Raw genomic sequence first — 22,644 nt, forward strand, 5'->3', positions numbered from 1 at the left:
AAAAAACAACAACTTACAACCCCACACAAGCTATACCTGGCAGGCACAAAGACCCAACGAATCCTACTTACAGTCTTCACAAACCTCCCCATCCTTCACACCACCCTCACCCTCCTTCTCCACCTTCACGTTTTCCTTCCCTTCTCCCTCCTTCCTCCCCTTCTTCCCCCCGACATCCGAATGCCCCAAATCCCTCTTGGGATCAATACGATCCCTAACTCTCTGCTTCAGCACCTTAGTCTCGGGGAACCCGCCCTCCGCTTTGCGATCCCACAGCAGCACCGTTTTCGTCTCCACAGGCCTATCTCCGTCGCCATCTTCGCTAGTCGCATCCTGCGGAATGTACGTCTATGATATACGCCGTCAGCTATGGTTGCGTACATGAGCTAATCATCATGACGGGGACTGACAAGCTCGGCCGTGAAGACGCCGCCTGTGACTGGTATGAGGGCTATCTCTCCGATCTGGGTGCCGAAGGTTGAGAGGAGCTCTTGGCCAAACTATGTTTTGCGCGTAAGTAGTTGGGCTGCACGTGAGGTGGAGTGTCGCGTACGTAAGCAGCGCGCAGCATCCAGCGGCATTGCGTGCAGTATGTGATGGCTACCCGGGGCAAGGACACGGGTGCAGATTGGGCCGAAGACATTGTTGACGTTGTTGAGTTTGCAGATTTTTAGGGGCGATAGCGATGAGTGACGGCGAAGATGTCGGGAGGGGATTACGTCAGTGGGCGAATGGCGAATTGGCTACTGGAGTCATATCCTTCTTGTGTGCGGCAAGACGACGAGGCAATTCAATTCGTTTTCATTTCAATATCACAAAAAGCAAAATTACAGCACAATTTCAATAGGAAAGGCAGTTTCTGAATTGCTTCATCATTCGTATGTACCGAGGCGGGCTTAACGCCCGGGCATTACAAGAACTACCTAGAGTACATTTCACATCCAGGGATATCGTTCAGACATATCCTCCTACCACTCTTTAAGACGCCTGAACTAGATAGCTAATCCGATGCATGCAAGTAGTGAGAAGGAGGGATGGAAAGAGGAAAAGCCGTAACACGTAAAAGGGGGAATCAAACGCCGAGCCAAACTTTTCAAGGCGGGAGAGGGAGAGGCGTCTAGTCAACCTCCTCCATAGCGCTCTCGCCAGTCGCCTCAGCAGCAGGCTCGTCGGCCTTAGCCTCCTGCTCGGTCTCGACCTCCTCGTCGACATTCAGGCCAAGCGAGACAAGCTTGTGGATGCGCTCGGCGTAGTGGACGGGTTCGTCAATGGTGAAGCCGGAGACAAGGAGAGAGGTCTCGAAGAGAAGCAGGGTGATGGACTTGACGGTGCGATCCTCCTCGCCGTCAGCCTCAACCTTGCGCTTGAGCTCCTTGATGATGGGAGACTTGGGCGAGATTTCGAAGGTCTTCTTGGAAGACATGTACGAGCTCATGGAGGTGTCACGGAGAGCCTGGGCCTTCATGATACGCTCCATGTTGGCAGACCAACCGAACTGGCCGGTACGGATGGCGCAAGGAGAGCCGGTAAGCTTGTGCGAAACGACAACCTTCTCGACCTTCTCGCCGAGAACGTTCTTGAGGCTCTTAGCGAGACCCTCGAACTCCTTCTCTTCCTCCTCGCGGGCCTTCTTCTCCTCGTCGGTCTCCTCAAGCTCGAAGTCCTTGGTGATGTCGACGAGCTTCTTGCCGTCGAACTCCTTGAGCTGAGTCATGGCGTACTCGTCGATGGGGTCAACAAGGAAGAGAACCTCGAAACCCTTGTCCTTGAGGGAGTCAAGGAAGGGAGACTTCTGGACGGCCTTGAGGGATTCACCAGTGATGTAGTACATCTGCTTCTGGTGCTCGGGCATGCGGGTGATGTAGTCGGCGAGCGAGGTGGCCTCGTCACCAGACTTGGTGGAGTTGAATCGTAGAAGCTTGGCAAGCGACTGGCGGTTCTGGGAGTCCTCGTGGATACCGAGCTTCAAGTTCTTGCTGAAGGCAGCGTAGAACTTGTCGAATTGCTCACGATCCTCGGCAATCTCATTGAAGAGCTCGAGAGTCTTCTTGACGATGTTCTTGCGGATGACCTTCATGATCTTGTTCTGCTGAAGGGTCTCACGCGAGAGGTTGAGGGGCAGGTCCTCGGAGTCAACAACACCCTTGACAAAGCTAAGCCACTCAGGGATGAGGTCAGTGGCATCATCAGTGATGAAGACACGGCGCACGTAGAGCTTGATGTTGTTCTTGGTCTTCTTAGTCTCGAAAAGGTCGAAGGGCGCGCGCTTAGGAACGAAAAGGATGGCGCGGAATTCGAGCTGACCCTCGACAGAGAAGTGCTTGACAGCAAGGTGGTCTTCCCAGTCGTTAGAGAGCGACTTGTAGAAGGAGGCGTACTCCTCCTGGCTGATGTCCTGGGGGTTTCGGGTCCAGATAGGCTTGGTCTTGTTGAGCTCCTCCTCCTCAATCTTGGACTCCTTGACCGTCTTGGTCTTCTTCTCCTTCTTTTCCTCCTCCTCGTCGTCGACCTCCTCAACCTTGGGCTTCTTCTCGTCGCCCTCGGTAGTGGTCTCCTCGGCATCCTCGTCCTCAACCTCCTTCTCGGTCTCCTTGAGAACGTGGAGATAGATGGGGTAGGAGATGAACTCGGAGTGCTTCTTAACGACCTCCTTGATCTTGGCCTCGTTCAAGTAGTCCATCTGCTCATCCTTGAGGTGGAGGATGATCTTGGTTCCGCGGCCGATCTGCTCACCCTCGGTATCCTCAGCGATCTTGAAGGTGCCACCAGCGCTCGACTCCCAGATGTACTGTTCGTCATCGTTGTGTTTTGAGACCACGGAGACACGGTCTGCGACGAGGTATGCGGAATAGAAACCAACACCGAACTGACCAATCATGGAAATGTCGGCGCCGGCGGAGAGAGCCTCCATGAACTGCTTGGTGCCAGAGCGGGCAATGGTACCAAGGTTGTTGATCAGGTCGGCCTTGGTCATACCAATACCAGAGTCTTGAATGGTAAGAGTCTTGGCCTCCTTGTTGGGGATGATGTCGATGCGGAGATCCTTGCCGCTGTCGAGCTTGCTGGGGTCTGAGAGAGCCTCATACCGAATCTTGTCGAGGGCATCGGAGGCGTTGGAGATGAGTTCTCGCAAGAAGATCTCCTTGTTCGAGTAGACGGTGTTGATGATGAGACCAAGCAGCTGAGAGATCTCAGCCTGGAACTCGAAAGTCTCGGCCATGGCGGGGTATGTGTTTAGGTCGGACTAGGAGCTGATACTGGGTCAGACAATGTACAATGCGATCGAACGGGTCGAGTGGGGAAGAGATTTTGACTCGGCGGGGTGTTCAGAGGCGCAGGTGCGGGCGCAGGCGGCAGGCACTTACAGGTGAAGCAGTGAATGACCCGGGAGCTTTACAAGAAAGCTATGCGTGTGGTGGGTAGTAGTGGCGGGCAGATGCGTCTGCAGCGGGTCTCAATGAGCAATTCAAAGAAGATGGAGAACAGGCAGAGGCAGAATTGCAGGCGTCGACATATATACGGCTGCGGTGGAGCTCGAGAATCTTCTAGCAGGCTGGCAGAATCGCATGGAAACTGCTGGCGGGAGCCAATCACGCTACGCAGCTACCTTCACCGCCCTAGATTGCGCCTCGACCCCAGCAGTCCGGCAGCAGCCCCAACCGCCCCGCCCACAGCCTCTTACTTTGTAGTCTGTTTGTTTGCGCTCTGCACCCGCGCGCAGCCTTTGTCGTCGACTGATTGCTTTTCTGCCTAACGCACTGCCATTCACGGCTGCGTTACCCTGCTGTGTCGAGAATTCTCCACGCTGCGTCTCGCTCATTAAAAACCCCACCATTGCGGGGTCTGTGGCAGTCAGATCGGCCACAGACTGACTCAAAGCCAGTACCAACAGAGCGGAGCTGTTGGACTTGCGTCATGTAGTGACCAAGAAGACGATGCGGAGAGATGTCAAGTTGTTGTGTAGAATGGCTCAAAATACGGTGAGCATGCCCTGCAAGGCTGCGAGGCAAGGCGGTCTGCCCCGGTTGTCCGTTCACCACCCAGAGGCAGCGCACAGCCAGTACGAACGTCGAGCTGTGGAGAAGGGTTTGGCCCCTTGTAGGTTCTTGGGAACGTTCTAGTATTTCCGATCAGAAGCGGACGTACGAGATGACACCGACCGAACCTCATCTCACCGGAGTCAAAGCCAATATTCACATGATGCGAGCTTGTTGTATGCACTATGATCTTGAGATAACACAGAGGTAGACCTTCCGGCTCGCAAAAGTGTCATGATTTTGAACTATAGGGCGCCATTCGGCGCCATGCGAATAATTCGACAAAGACTTCGATGTTATCGCCGGCTATAGTGTCTATCCTGGGGCAACCCGGGTTACTCTGAACGACACTGGTGGCTCTCCACACTGCCGCCTGCCCATCAAGAGGAGTGATTCTCGGGGTCGACCGCTCAGCCACGATGGTTCTGCAAAGGAGATACTGCGCATTATTCCACAGCCTCCGCCAGGTTCTAGATATATCTTAGTCACATTGTCTTACCCATCATCTCCCCTTCAAAGCAGCTATTCCAGCCTTTACCTCCTTGAGCGCAGCCATAATAAGAGGGACGGCCACCGGGCCTAGAAGAGGTAGATAGACAGCGACCTTATGCTCGTCTGGGAAGTAAACCTGGCCCACCATCGAGCGTTCGAAGAAGGCTTTTTCGGCCTCACCGTCTGCTGTTCTCGCGTTCTGCAAGGCGTCCTGGAAACGGCCGTCTCGCAAGGATTCGCACGTTTGACGAAGGTGTGCAAGGGACAAATTGACAGATTTGGCGACAGTGTCGGGGACCGGAATGGTGGGCATCTTCTGGTACACCTGCGCGAGAGCTCCCAGCGTAGATGAAGCTGAGAAGAGGAGTGATGTAGCGTGAATCCGTGTCAACGTGGATATCCGGAGGGGCAGTGAAGCCGGGGTCTGGGGCAAGCCGAGCAGGGAGCTCAGCTGCGTCGAGAAGACCTGCATAGCCGGGACGAGCGCTTCCTTCGTCAACGTGGTCTCGTGAGACTGAGCATTTAATATCATGACTCCACCCCACTGGGGCACCAGCCAGCTGTTGTCTCTGCTTCCCTTCACGAACAAAGGAGACTGGACCTCGTCTGGGACGTAGAGGGCGAAGTTGATGGTTGGGCCTTGACCGATGCTGGGGCTGAGAGGCCATTCGGCGGCGTTTATGAAACCGCTCACGTCTTCCTTGAAGATGGTCCAGGCTTTGGTATTCTCATCGTACTCGGGCTGTCGGATGGAAGGCGAGAAATTGGCGTAGAGTTGGACCTGGGTGTCAATGGTAAAGTTGCTGATACCGGCGAAAGATTCTAGGATAGGGTTCATGTACTGGCGCAGTGCGGTTTCAATGTCCCAGGCGGACGGGCTCGATGTAGGCGTAAATAAGGAGAAGGTCAGGTGGTATGTTGGCGCATACTTGAATGCGCGTGTGGCGTCTCGCTGAAGCTGAGCTGTAAGCTCGGGCGACAGCGATTTGCTCTGGGAGGCTGCATCTGAGTACAAGCTAGACAAACGCACGCGTTCCTGCGCATACAACTGGTGTAACTCATGGGCAATGAAGGTTGTAAGTGGCGAGCTGGTCGAGGACTGTGTGGGTATCTGGCTAAGCTGATAATATACGTCGAGGGTGGCCGAGAAGGGTTGCAATTGGGAACGAGGTGTGACACCCGTTTCTACAGGTATCAAGCGTACAGATAGAGCCACCGTGTCGTCAAGGTCTGCTGGACCCGAGCCGTCAGCGGTGACTTGTTGTGAGGCATTGGCGGGCGGTGGCGGTTCGGCGAATGCGAGGTGCAGTTGGTGGGCAGGGAAGTCGCTCAGGTCGTCGAGGGTCTGCTGCGTGGCGTGGAGGAGATGGTGCGCATCTTGGGCGAGCAGCGGGGCTTGCACGGCGATGTGGAGGGGAAAGACGGGCTTGCAGACCTGTGCTCGTCAGCAAACGACCTCGGCCTCATCAAAACGTAAGGATTGCTCCTACCTGGCCATTTGCCCATGCTGTCATATCCTGCAAGGGAAGGTCGGCGCGATATATGGCCGTCGTCTTGTACCAGACGGGGAGGCCCAGGAAGGCCACGACAGCCCAGAAGGATGCGATGACTGCTCGCCGCAGCCAGAGACTCTGCTTCGTTTCCGGCGGCGGCTGCTTCTGCTCCTCGTTGCCGCTGCTGGCCATGTTGGCCGTCTCTGGTGGCCGTGTTGTTTGCGACATGCTGTCAAGAGGTGTACAGGTCGCTAACTTGGATGTTCTGGGCTGCCAGGGCAGGCTGTCGCGCTGTCACGTGTCGCATGTATCTCCCCGTACTGAAGACCAGGACTCGCGCCAGGGACTCGAGTGATCCCAGGCTGTCCCTGCGTCAAACATAGCGTGCTTTGCAGTTGGCGTAAGCGGTTGTTGCGGGGTGTTACTCTCTGGTATCACAATAAGGGCACTACGCCGGGCGCGAGGTACTTCACAAATGGCAAGTCTCACCATGTTCCACATTGGTGTAAAATAATAAAGTGCTCCATTCATTTCTCAGTCACACCCTGCGTTTCGCTAACACTATTCGACAGCCTCTGCACCTAGTACATGTACCTGAAGTTCGGGTTCTCCTTGTCGGTCAAATCATCGAACGCGTGGACAAGGTGGTCATCGTTCGCCTCCGCCACCTGCGCAGCCAAGGTGTCCTTCTTCTTGTTGCGAAGCATAAAGTTGAATCGCAGGAACGCGATGACAATTACGAGCAAAACGTAGCACCCCATGTGGGTCGCGAAAGCGATGAAGTAGCGGGGCTTGTCTCGGGTCAAGAAAACCTGGGGTCCAATAGAATTTCCGACACACCACGCAATGAAGTTCATTGCGACCACAGTTGTCTTCTTGGTCTGGCCAGCGATGTTGCGAGATAGAAGCGACATGGACAGTGTCTGTGCAGCCCAGAAAGAGAGCACGATGTAGTAGCTGATGAGGAGTCCAACTTGAGTGGCCTGGTTGTGGAGTCTTACTGTCATCAAAACGATGGTACCGATGAAGGATCTTATGAAAATTAGCAAGTGATTCTCGTCCAGTGTTGAGTGGGAAACTTACGGTATGACATAGATGCCCATAACCAGCAGATTCTGTTGCGTCTTGTTTGCCAACCAGGTGGCAGAGATGAGCGTCAGGATGATGACAACGCCAAGTACCATGGCGAGAAGTTGTGTCTCCAAGACGGAGAAATTGAAGCCCTTGATGATGATGTTGGCGAAGCCGCCGAGACCAGATGTCGGAAGAGTGGTGCAGATGGCAATGAGGCAGTAGCACCAAGACTGAGGGTCAAGGAGCGCCTCCTTGACTTGGTATGCACGAAACTTCCTGTTCTGGAGACCGGTCTGGTTGGAGCGAACTCTCTCGATCATAAGTTTCTTGTCTTCCTCGGAGAAACACTTTGCACGCATGGGACTGTCTAAAGGGAAGTCAGCTATGATGTTCCTCGCCTACAGTGGATGATACCTACCAGGAAGCCACCAAATAACGAATACTCCCCAAAAGAACGAAGCCATACCATAGGTCATGAATATAGCTTGCCATGACTTCAAAGGTGAGGGCGGAGACTTGATGAGACTGAAGCAGTAGGCTAGGAGACCGCCAACGATTTGCTGCATTCCGTTCATCATGTACCAGTAAGTAACGATCGTTGTCTGCTCCTCACGCTTGTACCACATCGAACTGAGAATCAAGAAAGTCGGCTGGCAAACGGCCTCGAAAATACCGAGCATTGTCCTGACGGCAATCAAGGCAGGGAAGCTCTTGCAAGCGGCGTGACATGCGAGGACAACGGACCATGCCATGACTAAAATGAAAGCAGAGTCAGTTCAATGAACTCGTTTCATATCAACTCGTGGCATCGGGTTTACTCACTGTTGAAACCCAGGTACTTGGCAATGGGCACCCTCTGAATCATCCAATTGGTCGGGAACTCAACGATCAAAACAGCAATGTAGATACAGGTAGTAAGCCAACCAAACTAAAAGTCGTTAGATCTCTCGCAAATACTCTTTTTGCTCATCACCATGAAGCGCATACCTTGCTGTTGTCCTGCAAGACTGGAATATCGGTTCGAATTCCCATGATACTGGCAAAAGACATCGTTCCTTTGTCCAGTGCCTGCAAGAAGTATGTAAAGACCATGATTGGAAGCACACGCCTGTCAATCATTCGCTTCAGTCTCTTGTTCTCTTCTGGCGAGATCTCAATAGCTTCAGCGTTGGCATATTTCGCCAGTTCGTCGTCGATACGGTCGTAGTTGATGTGGTCCACCTTTTCATCGGTGGAAAGCACACGCTCGACATTGGCGCTATCATTCTTGATTTCGGGTGCAGCGTGCACGTCGTTGTGTACTGATCGAGCCATGCTGACGACAATGGCGACCTTGATCGGAGAGAGCTGTTACGCAAAGTTGTCGGTGGAGAGGATAGACTCGAGCTCACGGTATGGTCGAACAAGTGGAGCCAGTCTCTAAGTACTGCATGCCCTCCTCCCGGGAAAACTGGCCTACCCTGGCAGCACGGGCATGGAACCGATTCGGGACAACACCAACCGCAGAGCTCACGCTCTTCGCGAGGAATGTCCCGTGCGACTTAGTCTGTATAGGGTTTAACGGTCTTGCAGGGGAGCCGTGAGCCTAACGACTGAGAGCCATCCCCGGACAAAGTTCTCCACACGAGCGGACTCCCCGACTCAGGTTGTGGAGGTGAACCTGGGGCGGCGCAATCAGGTGTTTCGGAGAGTGCACCCGTGCACAACTAATCCGACGCTTCAACACGCCACCGGGTTAATAGACGCCGAAATATGAGCGACGGCTGGTGGAAGATTACCTCCGAAGGCTTCAAATGAAGATTCTCACGTGCGCTGGTTGGCCAAGTCCCCCGCCGCGCCGCGTTCCCGGATTCGCATCCTTGTTTCCCCAACATTTGAGTCGTGTGTAGCGATAGATCGGGATATCTGTTGACGCAGACGTGTAATTAGCGTAGTTGCACAAAATTGCACAGTCTCATGTAATTCGGATCATGTGGCCTCGGGGTCAAATGTAACGGTGGTCCACTATGGTCGGTACATTGTGGACCGACTATAGCTCGGCAGCTACGATAACAATTTCATTGCCAAAACTCTGGGGATTCAATAACACAATCCTACGGAGCTCTAACTTGGCCATACGCTCCACTGATACCTTTGGGGAACTTGAATTCTGTTCGCATCTCTCTACAAAAGTTCTATACAGACGCGAGTCAGTTGATCGCGGGGTACAGTCTGCCCAAGATTGGCCCATCATGTCAACACTCACAATTCACGGTCTAAAGTCCGATGACATCCACTCGGCAATCCAGCTCCTCACACACAACCTGATAAATATCCACGACACAACCGGCGAATTTCTACTGAAGCTCGACGATGGCCGTGTAATTGATACGAAAGGTTGGGATGGGTGGGAGTGGACGCACGGCATCGGCCTCTATGGCCTTTGGCACTACTACACACTCACAGGGTCGCAAAATACCAAGGACATCATGACTGGCTGGTTCCAGAAGCAGTTGGCGAAAGGAACAACGAAGAACATCAACACGATGAGCCCATTCCTCACGCTCGCGTACCTTTACGAAGACACCGGTAATCGAACATATCTGCCGTGGCTAGACACGTGGGCGGAGTGGTTGATGAACGGATTACCGCGAACTAAATACGGAGGGTTCCAACACGAGACGTACAACTCCTTCAACAAAGACGAGCTGTGGGACGACACACTAATGATGAGCGCGCTCCCACTGGCCAAGATAGGGCTCACATTAGATCGGCCCGAGTACGTGGACGAAGCGAGGAGGCAGTTCCAGCTACACTGCCAGTATCTCTTCGACACTTCGACAGGGCTCTTCTTCCACGGGTGGAAATGGGAAGAAGGCAAGGACGGCAGCATCGGTCACAATTTTGCCAGAGCTAGATGGGCTCGCGGCAACTCCTGGCTCACCATTGTCCTGCCGGAATTCGTCGAACTTCTGCGCCTCCAACCAGATGATCCGCTCCGACAATTTCTGCTCGGCATCTTCGAAGCTCAGTGCAAAGCACTCGTCAAGTACCAAGGAGAGAATGGCATGTGGCGGACCTTGATCGACCTACCACTCGAAAACGGCAACTACGAAGAATCCTCGGCGACTGCTGGTTTCGCATATGGCATGTTGAAGGGTGTAAGAAAAGGATACCTTGGGAAGGAATACTTAGAGCCTGCCGTAAAAGCTGTCAAGGCCGTGATAGGCAAGATTGACGACAAGGGCGAACTGCAAGGCACGAGTTTTGGCACTGCCATGGGGCCTGATCTGGATTTCTATTGCAAGATACCTATTACCTCCATGCCTTATGGGCAAGCTATGGCTATTATGGCGCTGGGAGAGTTCTTACGCACATTCATATAGAAAAATTGAAACATTGAGGGGTGTTCTGAAGGTCTGTTCGAGAATGTATGTCCACGAGCGTATGCTGTAATATCTATACACCAAGGTCAATGGATGCAGCGGCTTCTCGAAGTCTATTTGTGCCTCAATTCAAATGAAACAGCACTTTCACCTCGTTGTGTGAGATGTTGATGTGGGACATGAAGTAGAGATTATATTTCTCCTATGAGTCTTACAAAAGTAGACTGCTCTATGAGCATGCATTACGGCTAGATGATCACAGTGATGCTGCTTGAGTGATTCACTCGTACAATTGTCTTGAAGAGATGAGCGTACCTATGTTAGATAGTACATCCATGGTACAAACGAGGCTATCGAAGATCTACTAGATCTACTTCGCCAAGAAGAGTCTATGTCCGCCCGCGGAGACAATACAAGGCATGGTCGGCCACCCAAGCTTCGGATTCTTGCAGTATTACACTACCATAGACTCAAGGTGAAGTGTGAAGCAAGCAGAAACTTGAGCCAATGAAATGGTATTGATGCACAAGAACACTCTTACAGGAATCCACCCGTTCGACGTGAATGGGTCGCTAAAGAGCTTGCGGACGCAGCTTTCGAATGCATAAAAATAGCTCTATAACCAACACCCACCCGCTCCACAAATGCTCTACTCCTCGAGGTACGACAACTTGCGCATCTCACCCAGCCTTGATCTAGCCTGTGCAAGCGAGTTTTCGAGTTGTAATATCTCCACCTGTACGTTATAATTAGCGACTGGACGATGTCGAGTGAGAGGGGTTTTACGTACCTGCTGTTCCATTTGTTGGACCTTGAACTCATGATCACTGAGTTTGCTATAATCCACTGATTCGCCTTCGTCCTTGTTTTTCTGTGCAATGATGGCCTGAACTTGCCTCACCAGAGAACGACAAGCGCTAGTGACGGCCTTTGATGCGTTCTCGAGTCGGTCTTGCGTCTTGCTCATGAAGCTAGCCTTCACGCGACTGGCAGCCACGAGTTGTGCAGTTGAGGCGGCCACATCGTTTGATGCAACAATGAGTTGCTCAGGCGAGTTGCGGCCAGAGATCACGCCATCAGCGGTCTCAATGAGCGTATTAGTGGACGATGCAACAGCTTTAGCGGCGCTGATGAGTCCCTCGGTCCAGCGGTTATGCTTCTTGTAGAACTGGGTGCGGGTCATGCTGCCCCTGCCTTCCCGAACAATCTCCTTTTGCGATTCAGTGGCAGCCTTGATAAGCTGAGCAATAGCATTCGTCACAGCAATCGCAGCGTCCAAGATCGAGTCATGGATCTTAAGCTCGTAGGTAGAGAATTGATCTCGTGGCTTGTTCTTCAGCTTGGACAGTCGCTCGACGGCAGCGTCAATAGCGTTGGCAGCCTTTGTAAGCTCGTCCTCGACCAACTCACCAAGATCTCCGGATGCGTTGGTGATCTTGCTCTTCGGCGCGAATGCGTCTGCCAGTTTCGACAGGCTTTGGAGATTGCGAAGGACTTCAGCGTTGTTATTTACAACGACGTTGAATTTGCCATCCGCATCAAGATCATACAGACGTACAGATTGGACGTTGCGGAAGAACTTGACTGTTGCTGTTGCAGATTGGCGCGCAGCGTTGACAAGAGCGTCCGCCTTGTTGTCATCTGAAGCGAACCTGGTAAGACCTTTGGTATCACTCAAGACATCGCCAATCGCACCAGCGAATGCATTCACTGTCTTGATTACTTCAGCATGCGTAGCGTTCGGGCCGTCCGCGATGAAGCCGTTGAAAGCTGTAGCGAAGTCCATGGCACATGTAGACGCCTTTTCGATTTGCGAGAGAACGAAAGCGCCAGAAGCGTTTTGATTTCCGGCGTGCATGGATGAATCGAGTTCATACAAGGCGTCATCCACCCGCTGTACTCCGCTCTGGAGGACCGAATCGATAATATCGTTGATCTTTGAGAGACTCTGGGCAATAAGCTCATCAAGGTGACCATCCAATACATTGTCATTGGCATTCTGGTTTAACTTCAAATCGTTCAGTTCCAGCAGGGTCTGGTCCATGCCCGCTCGGAAGATCTCCAGCTCTTCTTCCTTTTCGCGGAGTTGCCGTTCGAGATCTGAATCGCCTTCCCGATATTTCATCTGGAAGTCTTCTAGCGCGCGAGTCTTGTTACGTAGAGCTTCTTCGAGGTCGGCAATCTCCCGGTTGTGTCTCGAGAGCATAGCCGACAGCTCGGAACCTTTGCCTCGCTCTGCATTCTCCGCTCTTTCCAAAGCGAAGCGAAGTTCGCGTTTTAGTTTCTCGAGCTCTTCTTTGTGGCCTCCACTGTTACGATCCTTGTCCAGCATTGCTCGGTCACGCTCACGGATCATGTCAGCGAGCTCTAGGTTCTTCGTCTTTAGCTCGCGTTGAAGCTTATCTCGCGCATCGATGGCTTCTTGTGCGGAATTGGCCTTTAGCTGGACAGACTTGAACTTTTGCAGAAGCTGAAGATGTTCGTGACGTAGTTGCGAATACAGCTTGGCTAGAGATTCGTATTTTGACCTCCACGTGTTGAGTTGCTCTTGCAGCGCCTTGATCTGATCATCCCGTGAACCCATCTGTTGCTGGAAGTTCAGGTTCATTTGCTGTATTTCGCCCTCCAAGGCCTTCATCCTCTGGTCATATTGTTGCAGCATGAGCTGATCGCGCTCGTACTGCGCACGTGCGTTCAGGTTTTCCCGCTCCAGGTCGGCCAGACGCCCTTGAGTCTGCTGCTGGTACTGCTCGCGCAGCAATTGCTCTTGAGCCAAGCGAGCCTGTTCTGCCTGAAGTCGCTGTTGTTCCTCGAAGTCTTGTTGTGCGCGCATTTGTGCCTCTTGCTGCTGCCGCTGAGCTGCTTCCCACTGATCCTGCAATCGTCGCTGCTCAGCTTCATATTCCTCCTGTTGCCTCTTTTGATCATTCTTCCAGAATTCGTTAATGGGTTCGGGATCGACAGATTGTGCGCGTGGTGGCGGCGGAGCTATGTCTTCAGCCACCTTGGGGCGCGCAGGCAATGCAGGCGCTGTGTCGTCCTCAGAAAGGAGGTTGGGTGGGTCTTGCGGCAGTTTCGGTACCGTGATCAAGCTTGTGAGATACCTCAGGTTGGAGCACTCGTAGTAGAACTTGACGAGACGATAATGCTGAGCGTCATATCTGCCACGCAGGGGAGAAAGTGCTTCATCATCACCAAGGGCTGCATGTATTAGTGCTGATGAGTACTTGTACACAGCGTGCTTACTGGTATGCATTGCGCGGAGCATGCTTGTGATAAATTTGTAGATGCCATAGCTCTCTTGTACGAGTGGCACCAGGGCTGAGATGCGGCATTCATTGTTGTTTGCGCTTCGGAAGTGGGAGAAGATCAGTTTTTGGAACTGGTCTATTTGGTCTTGTAATGTCATTAGGTCCGAGATTGTCTCGTAGCCCTCGTTCGGGTCGTTGATTGACTTCAGACTAATGTATTCCTCGTATTCGAACGTGCCTAGGCTTCCGTCAGTTCCCGCAGTGTCTCCTGCGCGAGCAGCTCACCATTGAACTCTGGGTGTTGTCTGTGAAAGGCCAGTTTGGCCTGGAGGTAATAGACATATTCGGTGATAAGGCGTCCGTAGCCTTTGAGGCCGTCGCCGCCACCAGTGCCGCGCTGCAGACTGTCGAGCCATTGGATGTTGGCCTGCGCCTCCTTAAGGACTACTGGATGACCTTCCTGGAGGACTTTGTGAACAGTGATGAGCGCTTTGAATGTCTGGACTTCGTCGGCCATAATAGGCTGCCTGCATCATGAATCAGAATGATCCAAAAGAGTATCTGCAAGCGCGATCCGGCAGCGCTGTTCCAGGGTCTACGCACACTTTCATCCCCTGCCAGAAAGAGGCTGAGCTCTTGTGGTCCCATGTATAGACAATACAGCTGCGCACATGTTTGCCTGCGCCGGTGAGCTTGGTCCGGAAGAGAGGCAGCGAAGAAGCACGTACGTTTGGGCGCCGTCTCTTCGATGCTCGTTGCCTTGCGGATGTTGATGGCAAGGTCTTGTTCCTGCCTGAATTCTTGTTGAGTGGGGTGTATCATGTTGGTGAAGAGTGTCCTTACTTTCCCATGTCCACATTGCGTGAAGACCCGCCGTAGAGCGACATGGTGTTGCCGTGGGTGCGGCGCTGGGCCAGCTATTGCACGGGCAGGGGCGTTCGCGGTGCACGCAAGTTGGAAGGTACGCCAAAAGATGGTTAGGAAGGAGCGCGTGGGGGACAATTGCCGCAGACAAGGGCGACAGAATGCAGAGACCGTGGGAGGTGCTGCCTGGGTCGGGCGACACGATGGGGATACTCTGGGAGCTAACAGCGATCGATATATGGGGAGGGCGCCCTGAGTGACGAAGCTCCGGCCTTGGCACGCGTGCCTCGAGCTCCTCTTCCACGCCAGCGGACGCGGCGCAGCCATGCACGCGCAACCTTGTCGCCCCCGCTGAGTTGGCACAATCTGGAGGGGTCAGACCCGGGGTATTTGATGTAAACGAGCACTTGGAGTTTCCGCACTCGTTGCCTTGCATTTGCCAGATGCTCTTTGTAGACCGATCGTGGTGGACAACGCATCAATTATCAACTTTGATGTCATTCTACATACTGTCGTTGGATGACTGTAGCGCTAAAAGAGGCCTTTGACTACAATGTGTCGCCCCAGTGTCGGCAATACATGGGCAAATCGTACTTGAAGTTTCTACTCCAAATGTAAATGCTGACTAAACGAACTATGGTCCTGGAACGCCACGCAATGCTTACAAGAAATGTGGTTATGGTCAATATCGCTGAAGGAAAAAAAAAATGGAAGCCTAGATAGCCTCCTTGCTGGCAAGAAAATTCGCCATAGGATCCGCAGCCATCTGCCTCTTGCGTCGGTATTCCTCCATCTCTGCCTCCGTGACACCATCCCTCATTTCTTCCAGTGTTCTCTTCCGCTTGTCGTCCCGTGTTGCCTTATCGTCTTTTTCAGCAGTATTGGGCACGTGTTTCTTCAAAGCTGCATCTTCGATCTGTGCTATCGCCTTGGGAATCTCGTCCACGTCCGGCGCGTCCGCGCCAAGTCGCATGCGCTCGGCAGCCTCAAATGCTTCCTTGCCTGCAGAGCCTGTACAGTACGAGTTCTTGACCGTCGAATGACAACATGCGTATCCCCACTGGAAGCTTGCCCACCAACTACCCCAGACAGAAGTGTGGTTGTGGATGAGCACATCCTCAGGGTACTTTGATTTGGCTTTGACCTTTGGTGCACCCTTGATGCGACCCCGCTCGTCATATTCGACATATCTCTCATTTTCGGTGACGCCGACTCGGCGAAGAGTGTCATCGTTGAACTTGTCCTGGCCTCCGTATTTGTCCATCAGTGCCTTTTGCTTTGCGGCTTTAGTCTCTTCGGCCTCTTGTAGTTCTTTCTTCCGCATCAGTTCACCAGATGTAGGATTTGCCTGCAGATGGACCTTGTTCCTGTCGCCCCGCTCCTGTGTCTCCCACGCGTACCGTTGTGCCCGCTCAAATTCAGCCGCATCGCCTGATGCCTTCATGAAACCCTCTTCTGCCACCAGTGCTGCAGCGTTGTCCGCCGTCGCGCCTGTGTCTACCATGGATCGTGTTTTCGGGTCGTATTTAGCTGAGTCCAGATCCAGATTCAGTAAGTACTTGGCTGTGTCCTCTCGCAAACGCAGATTCCGAGTCGAAGTGGCTTGTTTCCTCCCCATGTCGGTTTCCGCATCGTATCTGTCACCCTCGTCTTCTTCTTCATCTCCGGACTTTTGGTCGCCCTTGGCGGCCTCTTTCGCCTTTTTGCGCATCTCTTCCAGCTCGTTGTATTCTTCGATGACCTCAGTGAAGTTGGCGGCGTCGTAGCCGTTCCAGCGATCGCGCTTCGCGTCCCACCCCAGCTGGACGTCCTCGACCGCCTCGTCGGCCTCGATGTTCTTGCCTGTGAACTTTGCGCCGGTCTTGCGTGGACGGCTCAAGCAGTCTTTCTTCTTGTGAGTCATTGCGCCGCAGTTCTCGCATGCGCCCTTGCGATACTTTGTGGCAGCGGGCCCAATCTTCTTGCCGCGGTCGTACCATTTTGAGTCCTGCTCTTGCTTTTGAAGGCGCTGATGCTCGAGGTAGTCGCCGTCTTCGCCGTTCTCGTCGACGGCATAGAAAGGCTTTTTGGAGATGAAGGACGGGATGTACTCGTTGCGCTCTTTAGCTGCCGCGGAGACGTCGGGCTTGCGTGGTTGTGCGGGCGGCATGGCGGGCAGGCGTATGCGGGAGTGGAGTGGAGATGGAGGCAGAGGCTCGACAGCAGCGGAAGAGACGCGATCGGCCGTCTGAGCGCGAGCTAGAGCGTAGGGCTGCAGAAGCGGCAAGGACGCAGGCCAGCCCCGCTTGCACGTGACTGCGCGTCGACGCTCCTGGATGTCGTGCATTGTTGCGCAACCTTCATTCTCTCCACTCCCTGCCTGGTCTCACCTGCCGAAGCCTCGCCACAGCACAGCTCGCGCATACGCTTCTTCTCGGGGAACAAGCACACTGATAACCACCCATGAACGCCGCCACCGTCGCCCTACAACGCGCGCCTTGCGGCACCCGGCGTATGTGCCTCCATGAACACGTTCCGTTTCCGCCTGAATTGCATCGATCACTACCAGGCAGTGCCGACTGATCTCGATCCGGTCCTCAGGCGGGTCCCTGGAATTTCTCAGCATCAGCGTGCCCCGCAAGTCCCCGTTATTCGCGTCTTTGGTGCCACAGAAACAGGCCAGAAGGTATGCGCGCATATTCATGGCGCATTGCCATATCTCTATCTAGAGTACACCGGTAGCCTAGATCAGGATGCAGGTACGTATATTGTAACATATCTAAGAGGGTGTCGCTGACAACCTAGTCGACGCGTACATGCGAAGCCTGCGCGCCTCCATCGATCATGCGCTCGCCGCCACCTACCGACGCAACGCCTACGACGGAAAGTCTGTCTATGTCGGACACATTACCCTAGTTAAAGGCATACCGTTCTATGGATATCACGTCGGTTACAAGTTCTTCTTGAAGGTTTACCTGCTGAATCCAGCACACATGACCCGATTCGCCGATCTTCTCCACCAAGGGGCCATCATGAATCGCACCTTTCAGCCCTACGAAAGCCATCTGCAGTATTTGTTGCAGTGGATGTGCGATTACAATCTTTATGGATGCGGCTATATCGATTGTGCAAAAGTGCAATTCCGAGGCCCTGTGCCTGACAGCGATGCAATCGACATCACAAGTCACAAATGGCACGATGCATCAATATCGAATCATCTGCTTGCCGAACCAGACCAGTACCCTCGCCAAAGTCATTGTTCGCTTGAGATCGACGTGTGCGTACAAGACATCTTGAACAGACACGAGCTACATTCTCGTCCAATCCACCACAGTCTGTTCGAGCAATCGTTCGCTTTGAAGTCAGACGAAAAGTATGTTCCTTCGATGGCTGGTCTGTGGCGCGATGAAACAATCCGACGCAAACGCCGGATGGGTCTGACCAATCCTTCGAGTAGCCCATTTCCTCCCGAGGTGCTCGTGTCCATGTCCGCAGATACGAGGAATAATGAGAAAGCAGGGTGGATCCACGAAGAAGAGTATCGAGAGCTTCTGGAACAGCTTGTCAACGATGAGAATCGCCTTGGTCCTGTTGCAGATAGAGCGACATTTGTAAAGCCAGCTGAAGGTGAAGCCCACATCAAGACGGCTCTCGAGAGCGTCGAAGATCTTTACCCTGGGCATTTTGAAACACATCTCTTGGCAGAAGAAGAGGATCAGCTTCAGCTTCTTGAACAAGATGCTCAAGCACGCATCTCGCCCCCCGAGGATAATTTTGATGTCGCAAACGTTAAAGAAGATATGGATCTAGATGATCCAACCCATACGGAAGAAGCGCCTTCACTAGACCCTCTTAGTGTTTCTGAAGCGCAGATCATGACACAACACGACCAAGAGAGTCGATTGCCTAATGGTTGCTCCAGTGAGTTGGATAGCAATCAAAGCGAAGATCGTGGCACGCGTAAGCGATCCACATCTGTAGAAGATGAGAGGCTGCGTAAAAAGCATAGGCCCTCGCAAGAGGATACAGACAGCGCCCCAAGTTCGTCTCTTTCTGTGAAAGCTGACGGCCATGGAATACACGGTTCCAAAAAAAACTCACGTCCCGGTCAGTCATCTCAGAATGAAGCCAGGCCGAGTACATTGCCATTTCCAGTGGTCAAGAATCCAAGAGCCCCCGAGACCCGCCTGCGCTTGAGCCAGACCGATATCTCAAAGTCCCGAAACGCCTCTCAATCCCAGGTAATGCAAGGTAGAACGCAGAACCTCAATTCTGGCCTAGGAACGCTGCAGCCAATTTCAACTTCTCAGCGTACATCTATAGCTGAGCAGACGCATAACAGCCTCAGCAATGGCACAACAGCGATCAGCTCTACGCTGAAACGACTGATGCGGGCAACTCCACGCGGTGCGCAAACCATTCACTATACATTACTCCCCCCCTCTTCCAATGAAGTCAAGACCTCAATATCCTCTGGTAGGCTCCCTGTGCTGTATCGAGATGCATATTACAGCGACGAGGCAGATGTCCCTGAACGATCGAGAGAGTATGCAGGTCGAGACTTCACCTTGCAAAGTACCACTATTCCGTATTTACCTTTGTTTGACCCTGTCAATATGTCATTTCTTGACAGCAAAAGTGAATTCGTCGACAAGAAGCACCCTGAAGATCCCCTACGTCCCTTGCAATGCAGCTTGCGACATTGGGAGCTTGGACCTGCTCCGCCATCTTACAAACAAGTGAATCGATGGCTTCGTAACGAGAGGCAACACAACAGTGCTGGCCCAGCACCAAAGGCCTCTAATCTACCACACCAACGCAAATTTCCAGAGCATGTCTCGCAAGTGGAAGGACCCACCCAGAACAACAAACATGGCTTCAAGTACTCTCAGAAAATAGCATCAACCAGCGTCAAGCACGAGACTCAATATATGAGTATCCTGAGCTTAGAGGTCCATGTCAACTCGAGAGCATCATTTGCGCCAGACCCTGTCAAAGACGAGATTCAGGCAATATTCTGGTGCATACAAGGCGAGGACGGTGCGAACGGTGACCACCACCGCACCGGCATGCTGTGTCTCTCTGACGACGAAGGCATTGTAAACCAGATAAGAAAGCAGACGTCAGTGGCGGTAGAATACGAAGAAGACGAGCTCGACTTAATCAACCGAATTGTCGACATCGTACGGCACTTCGATCCAGATATTTTGACCGGGTATGAGGTGCACAATGGCTCTTGGGGCTATCTAATCGAGCGCGCTCGCTTGAAGTTCGAGTACGATCTTTGCGATGAAATTAGTCGTACCAAGTCACAATCGCACGGCAGATTCGGCAAAGAAGCCGATCGATGGGGGTTCACCCATACTTCCACTATCCGGGTAACCGGTCGTCACATGATCAATATATGGCGTGCGATGCGAGGGGAACTGAACTTGCTTCAGTATACCATGGAGAACGTCGTCTTCCATGTCCTGCACAAGCGAATCCCTCACTACCAATACTCAGACCTCACAACATGGTACACTAGTCCCAAGCCTCGAGACCTGGCGAAAGTCGTTGACTACTTCATTACTAGAGTGCAGCTGGACTTGGACATCCTAGAGGCCAACGAGATCGTTCCTAGAACAAGCGAACAGGCACGTCTGCTCGGCGTCGACTTCTTCTCTGTCATTTCACGAGGCTCGCAGTTCAAGGTTGAGTCTACCATGTTCCGTATCGCAAAGCCAGAAAACTACCTCCTGGTCTCCCCCAGTCGAAAACAAGTTGGCCAACAGAACGCTCTCGAGTGTCTACCCCTTGTTATGGAACCTCAAAGCGCGTTCTACTCCAGCCCGCTCCTAGTCCTCGACTTTCAATCTCTCTACCCCAGCGTCATGATAGCTTACAACTATTGCTATTCCACATGTCTGGGTCGCGTCGTCCCATGGAGAGGCAGGAACAAGATTGGTTTTACAGATTTTAATCGCGAGCCGGGATTACTGAACCTCGTCAAAGATCATGTCAATATCGCACCTAATGGTATGATGTATGTCAAGCCCCAGATGCGCAAATCTTTACTTGCCAAAATGCTCGGAGAGATTCTAGAGACCCGTGTAATGGTGAAGAGCGGGATGAAAATAGACAAAGACGACAAGACGCTGCAACAGCTGCTCAACAACCGGCAACTGGCCTTGAAGCTGCTGGCAAATGTCACATATGGATACACGTCGGCTTCGTTTTCCGGCCGAATGCCAGCCTCTGAGATCGCCGACAGCATCGTTCAGACTGGTCGAGAAACATTAGAGAAGGCAATCGCGTTTATCCATTCTGTTGAAAAGTGGAATGCCGAAGTCGTATATGGTGATACAGACTCCTTGTTCGTATACCTCAAAGGGCGTACGCGGGACCAAGCCTTCACCATTGGAGAAGAGATAGCTGACACAATAACACAAATGAATCCACGGCCGATCAAACTCAAATTCGAGAAGGTGTATCACCCATGCGTTCTGCTGGCTAAGAAGCGCTACGTCGGCTTCAAGTACGAGCACCGCAATCAGAAAGTACCAGAATTCGACGCCAAAGGCATCGAAACAGTTCGCCGAGATGGGACACCAGCGGAGCAAAAGATCGAAGAGAAGGCACTTAAGATTCTGTTCAAGACGAGTGATCTATCGCAAGTCAAGAGCTACTTCCTGAGCCAGTGCGCCAAAATCATGGAAGGACGCGTCAGCATTCAAGACTTCTTGTTCGCAAAAGAAGTCAAACTAGGCACGTATTCAGATCGTGGGCCGCCGCCCCCTGGAGCACTGATCGCAACTAAGCGTATGCTCGCCGATCCACGCGCAGAGCCTCAATATGGCGAGCGGGTGCCATATGTCGTGGTCACTGGGGCGCCTAGTGCGCGTCTTATCGACCGTTGTGTGAGCCCCGAAACACTGCTCCAAAATGACCACATCGAGCTCGACGCGGAATACTACATCCTGAAGAATCTCATCCCACCACTCGAGCGCATCTTTAGTCTCATGGGCGCCAATGTACGGCAGTGGTACGATGAGATGCCCAAAGTCCAGCGGATTCGAAACGTCACACTTCCCCTAAACCAACCGCAACTAGTCGCCAACGCGCTTGTGAAGGAAGGCAATGGTAGTCACATCAAAACGCTCGAAGGATATTTGAAAAGCTCGGTCTGCCTGATCTGCCGGTCCAAGCTTCCACCTACTCCTAAGCTCAACACATTCGATACTGAATTGAGATTACCGCTTTGCAAACAGTGCCTTAAGAAGCCTGCAAGGGCATTATTGGGTTTGAAGAACATCATCTGCAAGAGTGAGAAACGAGCCGCGAATATCAATGCGATATGCAGGAGTTGCTCGAATCTTGCATGGGGAGAGACGATCCGATGCGACAGCCGGGACTGCCCTGTATTTTATACACGCATCAGGGAGAATTCAAGGCTGGCAGGGCTGAGAGATGACTTAGGCAGAGTCGTGGAAATTTTGGAGAATGAGGACTACGGTTCCGGTAAAGAAGCGTCAGATACAGAAGGGACAGTGGACGAGGAAGGCGCAGAGCAACAGGAAGAGCGATATGTTGAGGAAGGAACCGAGGACGATGTGGAGCGATCGGGCTCGAGCGATGTACTGGAGTGGTAGTTGCTGTTCATTTCATGCTCATCACAATCTCTGTCTGCTCAAATATGACAAGTTGTCTGCTCAATTTTGAAGCAGAGTTTTCGGTATGGAAGGCCATCGTTCGTCCTGCAATAAGACAGAAGCGATATGAATGTAGTGATACCCTATATCTGTGCACATTCAGTCGTCACTCGGGCCATGAAAGAACTCGTTGCTTCGCTGGAACGCCTTGACTTGATATACAACAGACAAAGCAAAGCAAATGCTCAACCCAGTTTCCACCATCTCCCTTTCTCAGGATCCTCATCACCCCGGCCCACACCTCTCCCTGCCCCCCTCGTATGATGATCTCCAGCACTGCTCAACGCGCTCCCCCGTCCACTCGGCGCACTCCCCCTCGGACTCCTCTCCCCACTCGTATAAAATTGACTCCTAAACTGCAGCTCATATACATCTTCGCTCTCCCCAGCAAGCTCTTC

At 52.7% G+C, this 22,644-nt stretch overlaps 8 protein-coding genes across 8 annotated transcripts; 2 read left to right on the plus strand and 6 right to left on the minus strand.

Annotated features, from left to right (window-relative positions):
* Positions 1 to 63: 63 nt before the first annotated feature.
* Positions 64 to 643, minus strand: CC84DRAFT_1089094 (uncharacterized protein; the record flags this gene model as incomplete). The annotated part of the gene is made up of 3 exons (XM_018174286.1): positions 64 to 333; positions 411 to 500; positions 554 to 643. The coding sequence occupies 3 exons, from the start codon at positions 641 to 643 to the stop codon at positions 64 to 66; spliced, it is 450 nt and encodes a 149-aa protein (XP_018037217.1).
* Positions 644 to 837: 194 nt separating this feature from the next.
* Positions 838 to 3,535, minus strand: CC84DRAFT_622774 (HSP90-domain-containing protein). Its single transcript, XM_018186926.1, has one exon. The coding sequence runs from the start codon at positions 3,218 to 3,220 to the stop codon at positions 1,118 to 1,120; it is 2,103 nt and encodes a 700-aa protein (XP_018037218.1). The 5' UTR covers positions 3,221 to 3,535; the 3' UTR covers positions 838 to 1,117.
* A 713-nt stretch (positions 3,536 to 4,248) lies between these two features.
* CC84DRAFT_1163159 (GPI transamidase component PIG-S) lies at positions 4,249 to 6,312 on the minus strand. The gene is made up of 2 exons (XM_018178191.1): positions 6,020 to 6,312; positions 4,249 to 5,964 (listed from the first exon to the last, which is right to left on the minus strand). The coding sequence occupies exons 1-2, from the start codon at positions 6,212 to 6,214 to the stop codon at positions 4,540 to 4,542; spliced, it is 1,620 nt and encodes a 539-aa protein (XP_018037219.1). The 5' UTR covers positions 6,215 to 6,312; the 3' UTR covers positions 4,249 to 4,539.
* Positions 6,313 to 6,603: 291 nt separating this feature from the next.
* CC84DRAFT_1088096 (allantoate permease) lies at positions 6,604 to 8,410 on the minus strand (the record flags this gene model as incomplete). Its single annotated transcript, XM_018174237.1, has 5 exons — positions 6,604 to 7,054; positions 7,106 to 7,463; positions 7,515 to 7,850; positions 7,919 to 8,024; positions 8,084 to 8,410. 5 exons carry the CDS (start codon positions 8,408 to 8,410, stop codon positions 6,604 to 6,606), a joined length of 1,578 nt encoding a protein of 525 aa, XP_018037220.1.
* Positions 8,411 to 8,941: 531 nt separating this feature from the next.
* On the plus strand, positions 8,942 to 10,613 carry CC84DRAFT_1163162 (glycosyl hydrolase-like protein family 88). Its single transcript, XM_018178192.1, has one exon. The coding sequence runs from the start codon at positions 9,103 to 9,105 to the stop codon at positions 10,459 to 10,461; it is 1,359 nt and encodes a 452-aa protein (XP_018037221.1). The 5' UTR covers positions 8,942 to 9,102; the 3' UTR covers positions 10,462 to 10,613.
* A 26-nt stretch (positions 10,614 to 10,639) lies between these two features.
* Positions 10,640 to 14,971, minus strand: CC84DRAFT_1163163 (ANTH-domain-containing protein). Its single transcript, XM_018178193.1, has 7 exons — positions 14,556 to 14,971; positions 14,441 to 14,505; positions 14,316 to 14,391; positions 13,998 to 14,239; positions 13,708 to 13,950; positions 11,252 to 13,662; positions 10,640 to 11,197 (listed from the first exon to the last, which is right to left on the minus strand). Exons 1-7 carry the CDS (start codon positions 14,597 to 14,599, stop codon positions 11,111 to 11,113), a joined length of 3,168 nt encoding a protein of 1,055 aa, XP_018037222.1. The 5' UTR covers positions 14,600 to 14,971; the 3' UTR covers positions 10,640 to 11,110.
* An 89-nt stretch (positions 14,972 to 15,060) lies between these two features.
* CC84DRAFT_1163164 (pre-mRNA-splicing factor SLU7) lies at positions 15,061 to 16,759 on the minus strand. Its single transcript, XM_018178194.1, has one exon. It carries the CDS (start codon positions 16,723 to 16,725, stop codon positions 15,292 to 15,294), a length of 1,434 nt encoding a protein of 477 aa, XP_018037223.1. The 5' UTR covers positions 16,726 to 16,759; the 3' UTR covers positions 15,061 to 15,291.
* A 320-nt stretch (positions 16,760 to 17,079) lies between these two features.
* CC84DRAFT_1142989 (uncharacterized protein) lies at positions 17,080 to 22,192 on the plus strand (the record flags this gene model as incomplete). The annotated part of the gene is made up of 3 exons (XM_018176387.1): positions 17,080 to 17,314; positions 17,478 to 18,771; positions 19,036 to 22,192. 3 exons carry the CDS (start codon positions 17,080 to 17,082, stop codon positions 22,184 to 22,186), a joined length of 4,680 nt encoding a protein of 1,559 aa, XP_018037224.1. The 3' UTR covers positions 22,187 to 22,192.
* Between the last annotated feature and the right edge of the window lie 452 nt (positions 22,193 to 22,644).

The sequence above is a fragment of the Paraphaeosphaeria sporulosa genome (genome assembly GCF_001642045.1).
Source record: "Paraphaeosphaeria sporulosa strain AP3s5-JAC2a unplaced genomic scaffold CC84scaffold_4, whole genome shotgun sequence".
In the NCBI taxonomy this organism is placed as follows: domain Eukaryota; kingdom Fungi; phylum Ascomycota; class Dothideomycetes; order Pleosporales; family Didymosphaeriaceae; genus Paraphaeosphaeria; species Paraphaeosphaeria sporulosa.

Coding starts and splice junctions, on each gene's coding strand:
- CC84DRAFT_1163159 (XM_018178191.1), bottom strand. CDS start 6,214: ATGGCCAGCAGCGGCAACGAGGAGCAGAAGCAGCCGCCGCCGGAAACG. Junction 5,965..6,019: donor CAGCATGGGCAAATGGCCAG/GTAGGAGCAATC, acceptor TGACGAGCACAG/GTCTGCAAGCCCGTCTTTCC.
- CC84DRAFT_622774 (XM_018186926.1), bottom strand. CDS start 3,220: ATGGCCGAGACTTTCGAGTTCCAGGCTGAGATCTCTCAGCTGCTTGGT.
- CC84DRAFT_1163162 (XM_018178192.1), top strand. CDS start 9,103: ATGGTCGGTACATTGTGGACCGACTATAGCTCGGCAGCTACGATAACA.
- CC84DRAFT_1163163 (XM_018178193.1), bottom strand. CDS start 14,599: ATGTCGCTCTACGGCGGGTCTTCACGCAATGTGGACATGGGAAA. Junction 14,240..14,315: donor TTCTGGCAGGGGATGAAAGT/GTGCGTAGACCC, acceptor TTCATGATGCAG/GCAGCCTATTATGGCCGACG. Junction 13,663..13,707: donor GCTCCGCGCAATGCATACCA/GTAAGCACGCTG, acceptor TAATACATGCAG/CCCTTGGTGATGATGAAGCA.
- CC84DRAFT_1163164 (XM_018178194.1), bottom strand. CDS start 16,725: ATGCCGCCCGCACAACCACGCAAGCCCGACGTCTCCGCGGCAGCTAAA.